The sequence below is a fragment of the Artemia franciscana genome, chromosome 17, assembly GCF_032884065.1.
Source record: "Artemia franciscana chromosome 17, ASM3288406v1, whole genome shotgun sequence".
NCBI lineage: Eukaryota > Metazoa > Arthropoda > Branchiopoda > Anostraca > Artemiidae > Artemia > Artemia franciscana.
The window spans coordinates 34,717,728-34,736,361 of NC_088879.1; the positions used below are offsets into that span (position 1 = coordinate 34,717,728).

Below are 18,634 nucleotides of genomic sequence, written 5' to 3' on the forward strand. Positions count from 1 at the left end.
CAGATCCTCAGCAATTTTATCCATGGCCTTCACTTCACATCTGCTTAGTTCATATTTTAATTCTTTTTCCACTTTCTTTAAATTCCTTTTGTTTTCATACCACATATCACTCAGATAATTCTTATACAAACCCCTTCTACTCTCTATTAAACATAATGCTTTTTACTAATATTCTTAGTTGTAGTCTTAGCACTCTTCCCTAAGACACCATCAGCAACTTCACAAACTGTTTTTCTAAAATTATTCCATCTGTCGTCCATATTGTCAAATTTTAAAATCTCAAGTTTAGTATTCATCTGTTCCTGGAAGGTTTTTCTCAAATTTTCATCCTGGAGTCTACCAACATCATAACTTTCTGGGAGGTAGTTACCTTCCAAAATTTCAGCTTTAGATTAACCTTAGACGCTACTAGATGGTGATCTTTACTTTTAACATCAATAATAGCACTCCTATACACCCTAGTATCTTGTATTTATCCTGCTAGTCTTCAGTTTACAATAACATAATCAGTAAGGTTTGCTGTCTTACCATCATGTGAATACCATGTCAACTTGTTGAAGTTGGTTCAACAGGGGCATATACTACTATAACTAATACCCTGAACTTTTTAGTCATAAAATGAGCAATTAGTATTCTATTGTTAATACCTTCCAAGCCTAAACAAGACTCAGCAGCTTCCTTATTCATCATGAGCCCTACTCCCTGTCCATGTACCCCATCCTTCCTGCCTGAGTAAACAAATTCTGTGTCACATAATTTCATGCTTCTACACCTGGGATATGAGTTTCTGAAACTCCTAATAAATCCAGTTCAAATTGTCTGAATTTGTCAGTCAAAATGTCAATGCAAATAGTCATTTTTTAAATTGTAACATTCCAAGTTCCATTTTTCATGTTCTTTAAATCTTTGAAATTATTTTGGCCTCAGGAAAAGCAATGATCCCGGATACCAGTGCAGGATTGGGACCAACATATTTTCTCAAGTCTACACCAAAGGGCTTAAGCCGGACTAGAACCAGACAGCAAGAAGTCCTTGGGACCTCCAGTAAGTTGGAGGCTTTGTGCAATCTTGGACCCATCTTGGTCACAACATGGTTTTCAGCACTTGGTGATGCCCTTCCTATCAACAAGGGTTGAAATCCTGCACAGACAGTCCCAAGCTTATTTAGTAGGCAAATAAAAAGTTGTACTGAAGTAGTACAAATAAAGTGGGTACTTTATCTGGGTAAATTCTAGTTTAGCTACTTTTTTCGATTTTTCTATTTTTTATTTTCTATTATTCTTTTTCTATTTTTCTAGAAAGTGGTTAGGTTAGGAAAATGAAAATTTCAGGGATGGATTCAGTGTAAAGTATGTCCTTGGAAGGTATTTTGAAGTATCTACCTCCACTCCTCCCTCTAGAGGGCATTGACCTTTGATGAAAAACAACAGATCTTCTGCATAACTGAAGTAAAACAAAACTGTTTTTACCTTCACAACTTTGCTCTATCCCAGTTTATGTGGTTTCAAAGATCTAAAAATACATTTACTAAATTTAGAAAAAAAAAACTGTGGATTCAGTTTGAAATTCTAGGCTAGTGAAATAACAGAAATTGCATTTTCAGAACTAAAACCAGAGAAAAAGAAAGTGATAGCTTAGAATCAAGGTAAAATATAGTTTCATTACACTTCCAATAGGTATAGACATGCCAAGTAACAAAATTTTAAAGACTTAGAAATCTGAAAAAGGTTTGCTTAGAAGCTTCACAATACCTTCCCAGAGTATGTTTGTGGCCCTGAATTCATTACTGAAAGTTCCATTTTACCCCTATCTCTTATAGTGCCTATGTATATAAAATCTAAGTAGAACTGCTTTTCATTTTTGTAATCTGTATTTAATGAAATTCATTCAAATTATAATCCATATTGAAAGAGAATAGTATCATACCTATGTGGCATGCAGAAGAGACGTTTGAAGGCACTTTTATTTTAAATGAAATTCTTAATGACTTTAATGGATTTGGGGCAGCCTACATTCTATAAGTTTCTTCTGTAGTTTTCATAATTTTAAAATGTTGCACTAGTTCCATAAGATGTTTCCCTAGCAATTGTGTTAGGCTATCCTTCTATGCTCTTGATTTTGCCTTGAAAATAAGTAAACTTGGTATAAGATATTAAAAAAAACCTCATTAACCTCTAACTTGAAGTTGAAATTGTTTTGGTAGGCCTAATTTTTACATACTACAAATGGGTAAAAATCTAGTTTAAAAGTTTCTTGCTATCTTTGAAAGTACTTGAGTTATATGGATAAAACATTAAGGAGGAATAGTTATAGCCAAGCTACTATGTCCATCCTTTTCTTTTTTATATGATTCTAACAGAATATTTTTGAAAAAAAATGTCTTACTGTACCTTACTTTGAGTTTTCAAACTTCTTTTCATTGGCTTTAGATTTAAATGCTATCACTTCTGTAGAATTTTAAGCCATATCAAGGATGTTCACCTGAATCTAACAAATAATTTCACATATTCCCACAACCTTATAAATTAGGACTATGCAAAGGTATAAGGCTTAAAACAATTTTCGTACATCATTTGAACAAAAGATTCATTTTGCAATGTTTCACTATAACATGAAGTTTGTTACAAGTTGTGTAAAGTCAGTATCCTCTGGAGAGAGAAGAAGTGGAGATAAAAGCTGCAAAATATCTTTCTAGGATATGGTTAAGACTCTTGTTTGCCTAGTGGAACTACTTTCCAAGATTGTAAAAAACCCTAAATTATAATTTTAGCCCACAATACATTGGATGTCAACATACACATAAAGTTCCTACTTAATATCTATAGTTTTTCCTGAGATATTGCATGTATGCCCTTGTGATAATCTTGATGCTTTTAGTTTCTTTTCTTTATTTCACTATAAAAATTTTAAATAGTGTGTAACTACCTCTAAATACATATTGTGACTATCATTCTTCAAACATTATTATAATGTTTTCTCTCTTTTCTATTTCAATAGTATATTGCAGACCCAAACACCTACAAACAGAAGCGACAATAAGCATAAGCAAGCAAAGCACTATAGCAAGCAAAGCTGGGTGTAAACATAATTAAAATAAACAGAACATTTCATCTTCTTTCTTTATGTGATCTATTTTCATTTTGACTTCATATGCTTGCCAGACTGATTTAAATGATCAATGCTGAGATTCAGCTGGATGGCTGGCTTCACAGTGCAACCCAAGGTGGTGGTATGGGTCTGTGATGTGCTGGCAAGTAGCTGTATGCTGCTGCCTGTTGTGATTTTGTCCTGTTCCACTTGCTGATTTGTGATAGTTAAAGGACTACTGCCTGGTTGGCTGTAAAGACTGGTATCACCAGTCGGAGTTGGCAAGGGGTTTGGAAGTATGACTCTTGTGGTTGGGGTGGGTTAAGTAGGAGCTTGAACTTGCAGAGGTGTCCTACTCCTGTTGCCTTTTGTGACAAACTTGATTGAGGTTTTTTTTAACTTGTGTAGGTGCTCAAAGTGATTTCCCCATGGGTGGTATGGCGTCAGCAGTGCCTATTTGTTGTCCATTGTTTGTTGTGGATGAGGCAAATTCATACCAAGATCTTATATCCCTCCTGTTTCATCTGAAGGTTCCTCTGCTTTCAAGGGAGAAGCTGTAGAATTGCGGGGCTTTATTGTATTTTCTCTTGATGGTTGTTTTTTCCCATTTTGAGTCCTCAGAGAGTTTTACCCACACTTTCTGGTTTGGGTTGACCTCTGTTGCTGTCCTTGGACCTTGATCATATACAGTTTTCTGCTTCAGCTGAGCTTTCCTTCTGGACTCCATAAATGTTCAACTATATACCAGTTTGGGGTGTAGGGCTTGTGGTAGAACTGGTAATACTGAGCACAGCTGTCTGCTCATCAACATTTGAGCTGGTGAGTATGTTCTGTCAACCAGGGTGTTCTGGAATTCCAGTAACATCATGTATGGGTCCACCCTGCTACCCACTGCCTTTGCCATGATGTGCTTAGCTGTCTTTACTGAGACCATATGCCTAAGGGTATTGTGGACTTGATGTTCCATTTTCAGTGTTCCAGCTTGATGTAAACATTTTAAACTCTTGTGATGAAAACTGCTGGCTGTTATTGGTTGTCATCTTTTCCAGGACACTATGACATGCAAAATGCACCTTGAGGTTGCTGATTACCTGGAATGAGGTGGTTGAAGTCAACTTATCAATCTGTTAAAAAAAAAAACCATTGGTTGTATTAGTCTGTGGTGATAGAGTATTCTTGACCTCTAAATGTGAACAGTTCTATTCCAACATGCTGGAAAGGGCATAAAGGTATTTTTATGTTAATTAAATGATTTTTTTGTTGCCTTTTTCGGAACTGGCAGCAAGTATCACAGACGTTGATCATTTTCTCAATATCTCCAATGATATGTTCCAAAACATGGCAGTTCTGGCTCTCTCATTCGTGCTAAGGATAGCTTCCAGGGGGTTTATGGTCAGTTGTAACATGGACTTTTCAACCAAACAAGAACTGATGAAAGTGCTTCCAGGCAAACGTTAAGGCCAACAACTCTATCTGAGAGTACTGTCTTTCAGTCTTACTGAGTAACCTTGAGGCAAATGCCACTGTGGCTCCATCTGTTACAAGCTGAGCGCCAACTCCATGCTGGGAGGCATCAGTTACTACTGCTGTAAGTTTAGCATACTGACTAAAGTAGGTCAGGTTCTTACAAAGTGAGTCCTTGATTGTTTTTTGGGCAGCTTTATGTATACCATCCCATTTCCAAACCTTAGCTTTAATCAAATCTAAAAGTGGCTGGTTTGATGTGGACAAGATCTTCAACATTCTTTGCTGTCCCATTGTCTGTGCATATAAATAGATTGTCAGTTTTACTGATTCTTGAACATCCAACATATAATTGTCCATGGGAAAACAATCCATATTCAGATCTATACTGCATTTTTCTAATGGTTGCCCTTGAGCTTTGTTGATGGTGATTGCTAATCAAATATTCCCTGTGTCCCCGTCGTCATTTAAATATCCCCCTGTGCCCTTCCGGTGCCCCCATTGTAGTTGTGTCCCTGTGTCCCCGTCGTCATTTATATTCCTTGTGTCCCGGTGTTTCGGTCTGTAATTTATGTTTGAGTCTCCCAGTCGTCACTTATATTCCCTGTCTCTCGGTCGTTATTTGTGTCCCGGTCTGTAATTTTCTTTTAGTGTCCCAGTCGTCATTTATATTCCTTGTGTCCCGGTCTGTAACGTCATAAAGTCTTCAACGGCTCTGGTGGTGCAGCCAGTTAAGGAAGTTTAACTTTTCCTGAGGCGCAACACATTCCCATTGTTTTACTATTAAATTTCAAGGCCTTGCAATAGGGACAAATTTTAAACATAGTCCCGATTTGAACACATCTACTCAAGCTATAATCATCGACTGGGCTGTACCTGAATGCCAGGCGATAATTTTGACGTTGCTCTTGTGATTCCTCGGCATGCTTTCTTTTGGCATTATCTCTTTGAGCCGCAAGCCTGTTTTCACGTTGTTCTTGTGATTCCTCGGCATGCTTTCTTTTGGCATTATCTCTTTGAGCTGCAAGCCTGTTTTCACGTTGTTCTTGTGATTCCTCGGCACGATTTTTTTTTGGTAATTTCTCTTTGAGACGCAAGCCTGTTTTTACGTTGTTCTTGTGATTTCTCGGCACACTTTCTTTTCTTACTTTCTCTTTTAGCCGCAAGCCTTTTGGCATTAACTCTTTGAGCAGCTTCCTCGGTTGTTTCTTCTGCCATTGTAGGATTTATACTAAAATTGCTCTTTGAATTAATTCTTTGAGAAGCTTCCTCGGCTGTTTCTTCTGCCATTGTAGGATTTATACTAAAATTTCTCTTTGAATCGCCCCTTTATATACTTATAATGACGTCGTATGTGGACAAAGACACAAACATACAACTTATTTATATATATATATGGATATGAGGGGGTTTGTCCCCTTGTTAATACCACGCTCTTTATACTAAATCTTAAGTTTTGTCCCAATTCTTTAAGAATGACCCCTGAATCAGAAAGACCGTAGAATAAGTAGTTGAAATAACTAAAAATACTTTAGCATAAAGAGCGATGTATTTATCTCCTCCTAAATACCTCGCTCTTTATACTAAAGTATTTTTAGAACCCCTCATATGCTTAATAATCTCTGTTCGTTTTAAGTTTTAATGCTACTCCTTACTTTCAATTGAAAGAAATTTTTCATGTTTTTTTTTTCATTGTTTTTTTTTATAGTAATGCTAGAAAATCCTGCGTCCTTTTCATTGAGTTTCTCTTTCCCCATGACATATTCCTCCAAGGAAAGATACTCCCATATAGCCCCCTCCCCTCAACCCAACCCCCAAAACCAAAAGAATCCTCCTGAAAACGTCTGTACACTTCTCAATAACGATTACTGTATGTAAACACTGGTCAAAGCTTGTAACTCGCAGCCCCTCCCCCAGGGACTGTGGGGGAGTAAGTCATCCCCAAACACATAATTATTAAGGTTTTCGACTATGCGGAACAAAATGGCTATCTCAAAATTTTGATCTGTTGACTTTGGGGAAAAAGGTGCCCTAGGTGCCCTCCAATTTTTTTGGTCACTTAAAAAGGGCACTAGAACTATTCATTTCCGTTAGAATGAGCCCTCTTGTAATATTCTAGGACCACTTGGTTGATACGATGACCCCTGGAAAAAAAAGACATGCACCCGTGATCTGTCTTCTGACAAAAAAATACGAAATTCCACATTTTTGTAGATAGGAGATTGAAATTTTTGCTACAGGTTTCTCATATACGCTGAATGCGATGGTGTGATTTTTGTTAAGATTATATGACTTTTGGGGTGTGTTTCCCCCTATTTTCCAAAATAAGGTAAATTTTCTCAGGCTCGTAACTTTTGATGACAAAGATTAAATTTGATGAAACTTATATATTTAAAATCGGCATGAAAATTTGATTCTTTTGATGTATCTTTTAGCATCAAAATTCCGATTTTTAGAGTTTCGTTTACTATTAAGCCGGGTCGCTCCTTACTACTGTTTGATTACCACGAACTGTTTGATGAAGCAGTTTCATCTAGAAGTATTGATCCCTTTGAGAAAGGTATCAACAGTGACCCTCTTCAAAAATAACAAAAATATGTTTTGCATGTTTGACGAAGCATATTACAGTGTTTGTTTATGCATTCTTTCAGTCTTTGCTTCTGTTATGATGTAAAGATGTGTTTAAGCCCTAAAAAAGCAAGTAGAAGTTACTGTGAATGAATGAATGAAACCCAAAGTAAGCAAAAATCAAAATGAATAATCACACCAGATACAGAGATACTAATATGCATGAATAAATGAATCTTGAAATAAATATAAATTAAAATAAATAGGCTAATCAATTCAAACTTAAAATGAACAGAAATTATCACAGGTTTTGAGGATGATATTATCCACTCAAACCGTATAAAGACAAAAGCATCATTTGCCCTTAGCTGAAAATGTTTTATATTTCGAGTTGTATGTTTTTTAATTGTCATCACATCAATAACAAAATATTGCAAGGAATCAGATCAAGATTTACGAATAAGACTTGCTGCAGGTAAGAATAGGACTACCCTTTGCCCTCTCTGCTCCTCTAAAAGACCTGGGTGCAATTTGATCTGTGCTGAAAATAATATGTATTTTTGAACAGTGTGGTTTATTGCTGATTTTTAGTTTAATTCTACTATTTTTTCAACATTATTTTTTACGATTTTTTTTTAAACAGGTTTTGTTTTGATGTATTTTGTTCAGAAACACAGAAAATAGATGACTAAATAAAACTTCTAAAGGTGAAGTTGCATAAGAGCAGCTCTCTGAAGGAGACATTTTAGAACAAAAGAAGATTAATTTTTAATTAATAAGCATTTAATTAATAGTTTTTAATTTAATTAATTTAGCTAGTCGTATGCTCTTTTTTATGGTTGAAGTTACACTTGTGAAAATTGACCTTCATCTCCCTGATGGTTCCATGTATTGCCTTAGGATATACCGGCAATCAAACCAAAAATAAAAAACAACCAGAATAATGAAATTCTTACTTTATAATACAGAACATATTTATATCAACTAATCAGATTGTTATGTTTTTTTCTATATTAACATTTTGAACTTGTTTAAAACAGTATTTTTTTTTATTCAATATTCAGCACAAACACTCAGGCTAAACTGAATATTGTGTGTCTAGACAAAGTAACGTGTTTTACAAGGTATCAATCAATGGAAAAAAAGAAATATATATATATATTATTAGGGCTAAATTTGTGTCCATCAGGGGGGGGGGTGCATTTTCAGTGTAAAGACTATTATGTTGGAAAGGAGCACAAAATAAGGAATCTAATGGTGCTATTTTTTATTTTAGTTTTAGTTTTTTATGTAGTCTAAGGTTGTATAGGTAGGGGGGAGGCTGGGGATGAATTGTCTCATATGTAACTTTAACTATAAAAAAGCATAAAATTAGCAATCTAAACATTTCTCTCTTCTTATTCTACCATGTCTTCTCCTGGAGAGTTGCTAATCTAAATTTTACAATTCTAAAATGAACACGCGAACCTTAAAGCAATGTGTTTAGTTTGTTGGAGCAATGTTTTCAAGTGACAGGATTGGATATGAATTGACAATTACCTCAGTAAATAATTTAATAAGTTGTTCTCTTTACTTTTGAAAGTAATTTGTTTAAAAGGAAGAAAGTGTAGAAACTATAAAACAATAGACCATGTTAAAATTATGTAAACTGAAAATAAAACTAAAATTAAAAATAAGACTGTATTAATGAGTAAACATTAATTTTTAGGATGTTAAACAATCTTTGACTTTTTATTGTTATGGTGACAAAAGAGAAACTTATTAAAATATATTTTGTTTCAAACAGTTTGTGGTAATAAACTGTAAGGAGCAAGATGGCACAATACTAACCAAAAATTATAAAAAGAACACTTTTGATAATAATAGATACGCTACATCAAAAGAAAGAATTTTTATGCTGATTCCAGGCATATTAAGTTCATTAAGTATAATATTCCCCTAAAAAATTTACGAACCTGGGAGATCTGCCCAATTTTTGAAAAAGGGAGAATCATCCCCAAAAGTTTTGCATTCATAATGAAAATCACACCGTCAGATTCAGCGTATCAGAGAACCCTCACTAGAGGTTTCAAGCTCCTATATACAAAAATGGCAAATTTTGCATTTTTGTCAGAAAAAAGATTATGAAGTCGTCTGATCAAAATTTTGAGATAAGAATTTTGTTCAGCATAGATGAAAGATCCAATAACTATGCCCTTCAGGATAACATGACTTCAAAGCTTCCTGGGTAAAGGGCTGTAAGTTAGAAAATTCTTCCATTGTTTATTTGGAGCATTCGTTATTGGAAGCATACATACATTTTTTAGGCTTTTTTTGCTGGGGATTTTCCACAGTCAGTGATTGAGGGTGAGACGGCGAGAAATTTTTGCCGCAGTTTAATTGTCTCGAGGATATTTCCGTGTGGAGGGGGATTTTTTCTTTGGAGGTTGGGACAGATTTCCTGGCATTATTTAAAAAAGATCAGATATTAAGTAGAAAATCGAGTTTGTTCAACTGAAAGTAGGGAGCAGCATTAAAACTTAAAATGAACAGCAATTATTTATATACGAGAGGAATTGCCCTTTCCTCAATGCCTCCCTCTTTATGCTAAAGTTTAACTTTTTGTCAAACTAGATTATTTTTTGTACATTACAATCCCCTTTGCCCAGGGACCTGTTGTCTGAAGTTTCAATCTATTTAGGGAAAAGTTCATTTGTCCTTTGTTGGGCCCGATTTCTGGAGGAACTTTTTTCTTTATTTCTCCTCCTGTAATAGGGTTCCCGCACCTATCTTACTTCTGGTGCAAATCTTAAGCCAATTGGAAGAAAAAGTTATTTTTGGGAAGCCTCTGCCCCAAACAATTTGGCTCCTCTTAGCCTAAGGACTTACAGCTCTCAGTTTCAAACTGGTCAGACACAAACATTTTTCGTCCCATTTCCAGGGCTCCTAACACCCTACTTCTCCCGTCAAAATGTATGTTCTTCTTGCCCCAGTGAACAACCATTGAAAGTCCAGCCAATTGGATGCTCAAGATCATGTGCCCCTCTTCTCCATGAAAAAATCATCTTGTAAAGAACTGCCAATTGACATAACTTTTTGTGTTGGCCCCCTGGGGCTATGGGGGTCATGGCATCCCTGGAGGTATATTTATTAGACGTTTCGACTTTTCAAGTAAAAATGACAATACGGAAATTCTGATTGGATGTCTTGGAGGCTGGATTTCAAAACAGGGCATGGAAGCAGAGTTGAATATTCTATAAAAGATGGATTATACCTAAAATAAAATGATTAGGCTATATTTTATAAAAAATAAAAATTCTAAGAGATTTATAGGTCGACTATTTCCTTAAAATAAATGATAGTTTTACTCAAATATGGCTGTAGTCAACAGAAACCAATTTTTTAATTAGTTAGGCTTTTTATTTTTGTTTTTGTTGTTTTTAGATTTGCATGGTATATTTGATTGAATCTATCAGTTGATAAATAAAAGATTCTTTCATTGGATCAGTATCAAATTTCTATATGACTGACTTTAAACCCTTGTCTGTGGAGTTACAATGCTTTTGCAAGTCAACAGAAAAATGATTGCTCTTTGTATTTTAACCATATAACTGTGTTCTTTTAAGATCGATAAAACATAATACAAAATAGGATGGAAACAGAGCATAAAATCTAGGGATTGAAGCAGGGTTGCCACTTATAACACAAAAGTGCTATTTTAGCACAATTTCATTGTATATAGCACTATAGCTTGTTCTCAGGGTTGCCACCTGTAGCCAGAAGGTGCTATTTGTAGCTCTATTTAGTACTATTACAGTAAATTTTTTAGTGTTGCACCAGAAATTGCTTTGTAGCACGCAAATTTGGGCAATTGCAGCACTTACAGAACTGACCGTGGTGGCAACTCTGGGTAAAAGTCATTGCAAAAATGTAATCCCCAATCATCTATCCGCATTTGTTTCCAATGAATAAATAGGTAAACAACTAAAGCTAGAATAACGGTAATTATGTAAATAATCTTGAAACTATAATAGTTGTTGCAAACTATAAAAATCAAAAAAACCTGAAGACCAGTCAGAAAAGTCAGAAAAGCTGAAGACCTAAGCAAAATTTTTGTGCAATTATACGCAACACAAATGTGTTAAAGCATATTTGTGACGTTGACCTGCCAATTGTAGTGAGTAGAGCAAGTAGATGGATATAACAAAAACTCAGTGAATAGGCTCTTCAGGTGATCTATTTATATAAAGGCCTTAAGCAGTATCACCTTTACAATAGGCGACGCTGTACCGGTGCCTTGATTTACAGTATGCATCTGTGTTTATATGTATTAAATTAAAAAAGCAAGTTTTTTTAAATGAAAGTAAGGACCGACATTAAAACTTAAAACGAACAGAAATTACTCCGTATATGAAAGGGGCTTTTCCTCCTCAACGCCCCGCTCTTTTCGCTAAAGTTTGACTCTTTCTCTTAACTCTACTTCTTAAAACAGTAAAACACTTTTAGTGTAAAAAGCGGGGCGTTGAGGAGGAAAAGCCCCTTTCATATACGGAGTAATTTCTGTTCCTTAAGTTTTAATGTTGCTCCTTACTTTCATTTAAAAAAAAAACTTGTTTTTTTTTTATTTCTGGACGTTTTTAATTAATGCATGTTTTGATCTTGGCTCTCCGTACATAAATAATTAAAATGAAATTTGCATAATAATTTTTCTTGGCTAAATGGCTTTCTCATAGTTTTAATCGGAAGATTTTGAGAAAAAAGGAGAGAGGGAGGAAGCCTAGTTGCCCTCCAATTTTTTGATTGCTTAAAAAGGCAACTAGAACTTTTAATTTTTTTTGCGAACATTTTCATTAGTAAAAAATAGACGTAATTTACGAATTAACTTACGTAACGAACTTCTATATTCATATATTTTTATTGCGCATATGAGGGAGTTTACCCCTCGTCAATACCTCGCTCTTTACACTAAAGCTTTAAATTATGTCCCAATTCCTTAAGAATGACCCTTGAATCACAATGGCCGTAGAATAAATAGTTGAAATTACTAAAATTGCTTTAGCGTAAAGAGCGAGGTATTACGAGGAAGTAAACCCCTCATACTCGCAATAATTTCTGCTCGTTTAAAGTTTTAATGCTGCTCCTTACTTTCAGTAGAAAAAAAACTTTTCATATTTATTTTTTCGTGTTTTTTTTGTAATAATGCTAAAAAAAAACCTGCGCCCTCTTCATTGAAAGTATCTTCCCCCGTGATAAGTTTTTCCATAGAAAAGATCCTCCCGCGTAATCCCCCCACCTCAACTCTCCCTCCCAAACCAAAAAATCCCCCTGAATACGTCCGTACACTTCCCAGTAACCATTACTATACGTAAACACAGGTCAAAGTTGTAACTTGCAACCCCTCCCACGGGGACTGCGGGGGAGTAAGTCGTCCCCAAAGACATAGTTATTAGGTTTGTCGACTATGGTGAATAAAATGGCTATCTCAGAATTTTGATCCGGTGACTTTTGGGAAAAAATGAGCGTGGTAGGGTGCCTAGGTGCCTTCCGATTTTTTGGTCACTTAAAAAGGGTTCTAGAACTTTTAATTTCCGTTAAAATGAGCCCTCTCGCGACATTCTAGGACCACTGAGTCGATACGATCACCCCTGAAAAAAAAAAAAATAAACACGCATCCGTGATTGTCTTCTGACAAAAAATGCGAAATTCCACATTTTTGCAGATAGGAGCTTGAAACTTCTAGAGTAAGGTTCTCTGATTTTCTGAATCTGATGGTGTGATTTTCGTTAAGATTGTATGACTTTTAGGGGGTGTTTTCCCCTATTTTTTAAAATGAGGCAAATTTTCTCAGGCTCGTTACTTTTGATAGGTAAGGCTAATCTTGATAAAAGTCATATATTTAAAATCAGCATTAAAATGCGATTTTTTTATGTAACTATTGGTATCAAAATTTCATTTTTTAGGGTTTTGGTTACTATTGAGTCGGGTCGCTCCTTACTACAGTGTTTGCCAGTGAATGAAAACCTAAATTATTGAAGCTGGAGACATGTTAGTTTTTCTAGAATATTCTTGCAACAATAGTGAATGAAGTAAGCTATAAAAAACCCTCCAAAAAACTTGAAAAAAACTTAAAACTTGGAATGACTTCTTGATTTTCAAATTTAAAATTGAACTTGTTGCTTATTAATTATAGCGACTACACCAGTATTTGGACAGCGTGAAGTTAGAAAACAATTCTTCATAATATGCAGAATAATTGTGGCTAGCACATTTTGCATGCAGACCCTCTATACTTTACCCCTTCCCCCTAATGTGCAAATATATAACCCCAAATAAAAAAAGTCCTATGCATTCTGTCACCCGTCACTTGTTTTTTCGGTTCTTTTTTTGTAACAGTGATTCAGTTTACGGGTACACGCGTTGAAGCAAAAGATTCATTTACACATTAGGAGGAGGGGGCTGGGGGTAAAATATTACCCCCAAGGTAAAGTATTTACATGCGGGTCTGCATGTAAAATGTGTTAGCTTCAATTATTCTGCATAATATGAAATTAAAATTGTTTTCTAATTTCGTTTCTTGGGCGTGGTCGCTATAGGCGACCACGCCCTTTTTCTTTTTTTTTCTCAAGATCACTCTGTCTTTCTATGACGAAACATTAGTGTGTTTCAATAGGGATAAATCTTTTTATTAGAGAGTAAAAAACAAATAAAAAAGCTCTGGATATTTCTAAGACATAGTCTGTCTTCATCATCAGCAGAAACACTAAAGTATTATAATCACAGAAATTTATTGAAAATCCGTTCAACTTTTCTATTGACTTTCTAATTTTGAAGTTTTAGAGGGTACAATATTTCAGTGTAATCCATTAATGCACCAGAATATGAAAATTTCAATAAACAAAAATATCATTTAAAATTAGTGTTATTGATATTAGCGAGAAAAGAGAGCGTAAGGAGATTGCGAAAAGTTTGTAAAGCTGTCAGGTTGCTTGGGAAAGACCTCAGGAAAGAAAATTCTACAAAAATTTACTTGGAATGAAAATATGAAAGAGCCCTTATTCTGAAGACAAGAACCATTCCAACAACAAAATGGTAACCATGATAACCATGGTAATAGCCAATGGTAACCATGAAAGCAAATGAAAGCTCTGCTGTAAGGACCTAAGGCAAGAGGAATATCCATGTGAAGTCATTTTCAGTTGTGTTTACTATTTTGAGGGCAGTGGCATTATTTTAGGCTAAAGAAATCCAAGAATTCACTGAAAAATAGTAGCCAGGACACATGACGGGGAATGATTTCATTTGAGGGCCTTAGAGTGGCATTTGTATTTAACAACTATACCAGGGAAGTCGAGTAACCGGTAATAGGAAACAAAAAAGAAGAGGGGGGCCAGAATCCTGGTTCAAAGTTCACTGTTAGAGCGTGATAAGTTGTTAATAGGATAAAAGAATGGTTGCAAGTGGTTGATTAATAGCACTTCTTCTAGCTCTAATACCTATGTGGTCAGCCAGATCCAAAACTGTTGCAATATCAGTAGTTGTATTGGCAATTGTAATTTCTGTGGCAATGGCTGGAATATTCGGTGGGTTTCAAAAACTGTACAATTATACACTGATGTCCCTTGATGCCAAAACTGATTTGATAGTTTTGAATGAAGGAGAAAATGCTGATAATTCAAGTGACTTGGTCGATGCTATGTCTTTGTCAAAAGAGCTACAACAATCTTTCTTGAAGTGAGTGAAATTTTTGTAACTATTTAAACTACTGTAATAGCCAAAAAGTGTAGGAATGTAAGGGGACATCTGTAATGAATCTTGTTTTATTGGTAAAAAAAAATGCCGGTTGTGAATATTGATAGAAAACGAAGGTGGTTCAGTCCCTCCTACGTTCTTTTTAGCTGCCCCCCCCCCCCCAAAGACATCCGGTAAAATTTGTAAGATAACCATTTTGCTGAACATCAAACAACTATACCTTTGGGGATGACATACCCCTGGGGGAAGGAATGAGAGTTATCAGAGTTGCCTATTGTTTAGGGCTTGTCTTGGGAAACGGGGGTATGGTTGATCCTGGACCTCCAAAAAGGCTTAGGATATTAAGTTGAAACATTTAAGAAGTGTTCAGGGGAATTTTGAACGAAATCAGTTCGCACTTGGGTGTCAAATGGAGGTATCACCAAGACTTCAGGAACGGTTGAGGGTATTAAGTTGAAACTTCCAGGACATATTGAGGGGAATGTTGAAAAGTGATTGATGGGTAACCAGCCCCTCTCCCGCCCTTTTTGGTTTCCCTAATTTTCTCTTAGATTATCTAAAATGAAAAACATCGAGGATATTGACAGATAAGTTAGATAATTTAAGAGTGAGCCTTACTTGGATTGCTGTAATCAACCTATCCAAGCAAATTTAAATTACGGTACTGTAGTAATCGTCTTTAGCTTTTAATTGTACCAATTTTTCACGAAATACCATTTATTACATGTCGTTATAAGTTTCAATATTGCTCTTCACTTTTCACTTTTTTGTATAGTTCTGTTCATCATACAGAAATACCTGGTCAGCCACTCTTTAACTGTTGTTTAAATTGATTTTATGTCGGTATTAAATAATAAAAAAAAACAAGTTTTTTTAACTAAAAGTAAGGAGCGACATTAAAACTTAAAACGAACAGAAATTACTTCGTATATGAAAGGAGCTGCTTCCTCATCAGCGCCCGCTCTTTACGCTAAAGTTTGACTCTTTCTCTCAACTCTTCTTTTTAAAACAGCAAAAAACTTTAGCGTGAAGAGTGGGGCGTTGATGAGGAAGCAGCTCCTTTCATATACGAAGTAATTTCTGTTCGTTTTAAGTTTTAATGCCGCTCCTTACTTTTAGTTAAAAAAACTTTTTTTTTATTTAATTTCTGAACGTTTTTGAATCAGTGCATGTTTTGATTTTTGCTCTCCGCAGAGGAATAATTAAAACGAAATTTGCATATTTTTTTTTTTTTTTTTTTGGTTAAATAATTTATTTATAACCCACAAAGTACATTAAACTGTGGAGTAAACACACAAAAAAAGACAAAACAAGACAAAAAACATAATAACATAAATAACATAGCAGCATAACGACATACAACATAAATAAATTACCTCCAATCAAAAAATGGCCAAAGAGGGTCAAAAACACCGACCATTTGCCGAGTTTTAAAACATATATCTTTAGATAAATGTTTCAGTCGCGAGGGCGCATCAACGATGTCAAATTTAGAGACGACTGTATGATTCCGATACCACCGAGGCAGACGCAGCAAATACTTGCAGTACTTAAAATATCCTGAACGTATTTTCTTTGTATCCTTCTTGCGAAGGAGGAAAGCAAAACCAGAAAGATAAAAAACAGCAGGGGCACAAAAACTAGAATAAAGACGGCATAGTCCATTTCGGTTATACCGACCACGATTTGGTGAAATTTTCGCGTATCCAACCCGCATACTTTTCAGCACGCTGGACGTAATAGCGGAGCAAGTAGACGAAAGTGACGTGGAAAAAGAGAGACCCAACCATTTAATACTTGCTGAACATGGTATAGTTGAAGAACCCAAGCAAAGAGGTGATGCTGGTGGAGGACTCCCAAAACACAAAAACTCACATTTGGAGGCATTAACTGAAAGGCCTACTGTGGATAGTGCGGCTGAAAGCCGGTAGAAGTTGGTAATTAGACTATTTTTTGTCCGGCTAAGAAGCAGAACATCATCAGCATATGCAACGTGACTAATGCCTAAATTATCATTGTAAAAAATTGACGGTTGAAGACGTTGGAGACACGAAGCTAAAACACATTTAAAAATGCTCGGGGATAACACGGCACCTTGCCTAACGCCTTTTTTAACAGGAATATACTCCCCTACCGTACCATTCCACTTCACCCTAACTGAAGAATTAGCATACCAATACTTAAGCACGGAAACAATAGAAAGGTTAACACCCGAGGCTGCTAGAGAAAACAAAGCATTTGAATGAATTACATTATCAAAAGCACTAGATATGTCAACAGTCAAACAATACAGGGGACTTTTTTGAGCAACAGCTTGTTTCATTAGCCGACCCACAATATGGTGAGCTTGAAAACAGCCCATACCTTTTCTAAAACCAAGCTGGAAGGGTGTAAAATTGCACTTGGAGTTAATGGCCGGTAGCAATACATATTCAAATAGCTTACTAACAAAACAAGTTACAGTGATAGGACGATAATTAGAGCAAGCACTGGGGTCCTTATCCCTCTTGACTATGGGAGATATACAACCGGACAAAAAGCTATCTGGCACAACGGACTGTGCCAAACACATCTGAAACAATAATTGCAAATGCTTCAGCAGTTCAGGACAATCATAAGCAAAAAACTTGAAGCAAAGACCATCACTATCGAGAGACTCAGACTTATTCACTTGCATAAGAGCTCGGAGTATAACACCAGATTCCACCGACAACACTTGAGATTGGTTGATACGAATTGGGAGGATTGAGTTTACAAGCTTTGTAAAATGATTTTGGAGATTAATATTAAACGAAAGCAAAATATTTTTATAATGAGAAACGAAGTCACATAGCCGAAGAGACGAATTAATTGGAGGTGAACACTTAACACTGTTTATAACACGATCCCAGGATTTCTTGTCACAAGGACCATCCCAGGCATTCAGTCTCGCTCTACGCAGGGAATATTTATACTCTCGTTTGGTTTTCTGTTTTATTTGATGTACTGAACCAGAAGAAGGACGATTACAGGCTATCCACATATGGAGCCAGAACTTAGCTTTTTGTTTAGCTATCTTCACTTTAGGATCAACTTTCCAAAAGGGATTGCGAGTACCCGTTCGCACGCACTCGGAGGGTACAGCTGTTTTAGCGGCAGACTTTAGACAGAACACTATTTGCTGATAATACGAGTTGATATCTATCCGCGTTGAAGTTGTAGATACAGATGTTTGCAATAAGTGGAAAGGCACTTTAATAGATGATAATAACTGGGACAATGTCAATACATAAAGTGGAACATTGGTATTTTCCCAATTTAACTTTGAGAACCACTTGGGAGAGTTACGTTGCACAGAGGTCGCCATGGAGCAAGATAGTTGGCACGTGATTGGTAAATGATCGTCGTCGATTTTAGAGTCTTCCACATGAACTATTGATGAAAGTAGAGTTGAATCTGACACAATTACATGATCAAGGTTGGAAGTAAGACCACCACGATTGTGAATATAAGTAAATAGAAGATCTTTATCAGCAAGATGGAATCCTCCAGGTAGTGAATCGAGAAAGATTTCAGATCGGTCGGAATTAGATAATAAGTCAGTGTTCATGTCACCGGCGAGAACCCATTTGGTATTTTGTTTTGAAAGGTCGCTAAGTAGTGTTCGTAGGCGATTACATGCTTGTGATAAACTAGACAATGACTGCACAGTCTTTTTATTACAGGGGAAATAAATGTTTATAAATGCGGTATCACCACATTTTATCGCTAAGATGTTAGCGTCGCTTTGCAATAATATCGGCTGAGT

At 35.8% G+C, this 18,634-nt stretch overlaps 1 protein-coding gene across 1 annotated transcript in view; it reads left to right on the forward strand.

Moving 5' to 3' along the window:
* LOC136038178 (uncharacterized) overlaps positions 1-18,634 on the forward strand; it is a 118,955-nt gene that overhangs the window by 60,620 nt on the left and 39,701 nt on the right. Inside the window, exon 2 of the mRNA XM_065721255.1 lies at positions 14,583-14,829. Within this exon, the coding sequence (XP_065577327.1) occupies positions 14,594-14,829 (236 nt within the window). The 5' untranslated portion in view covers positions 14,583-14,593. The remainder of the gene's footprint in view (positions 1-14,582; positions 14,830-18,634) is intronic.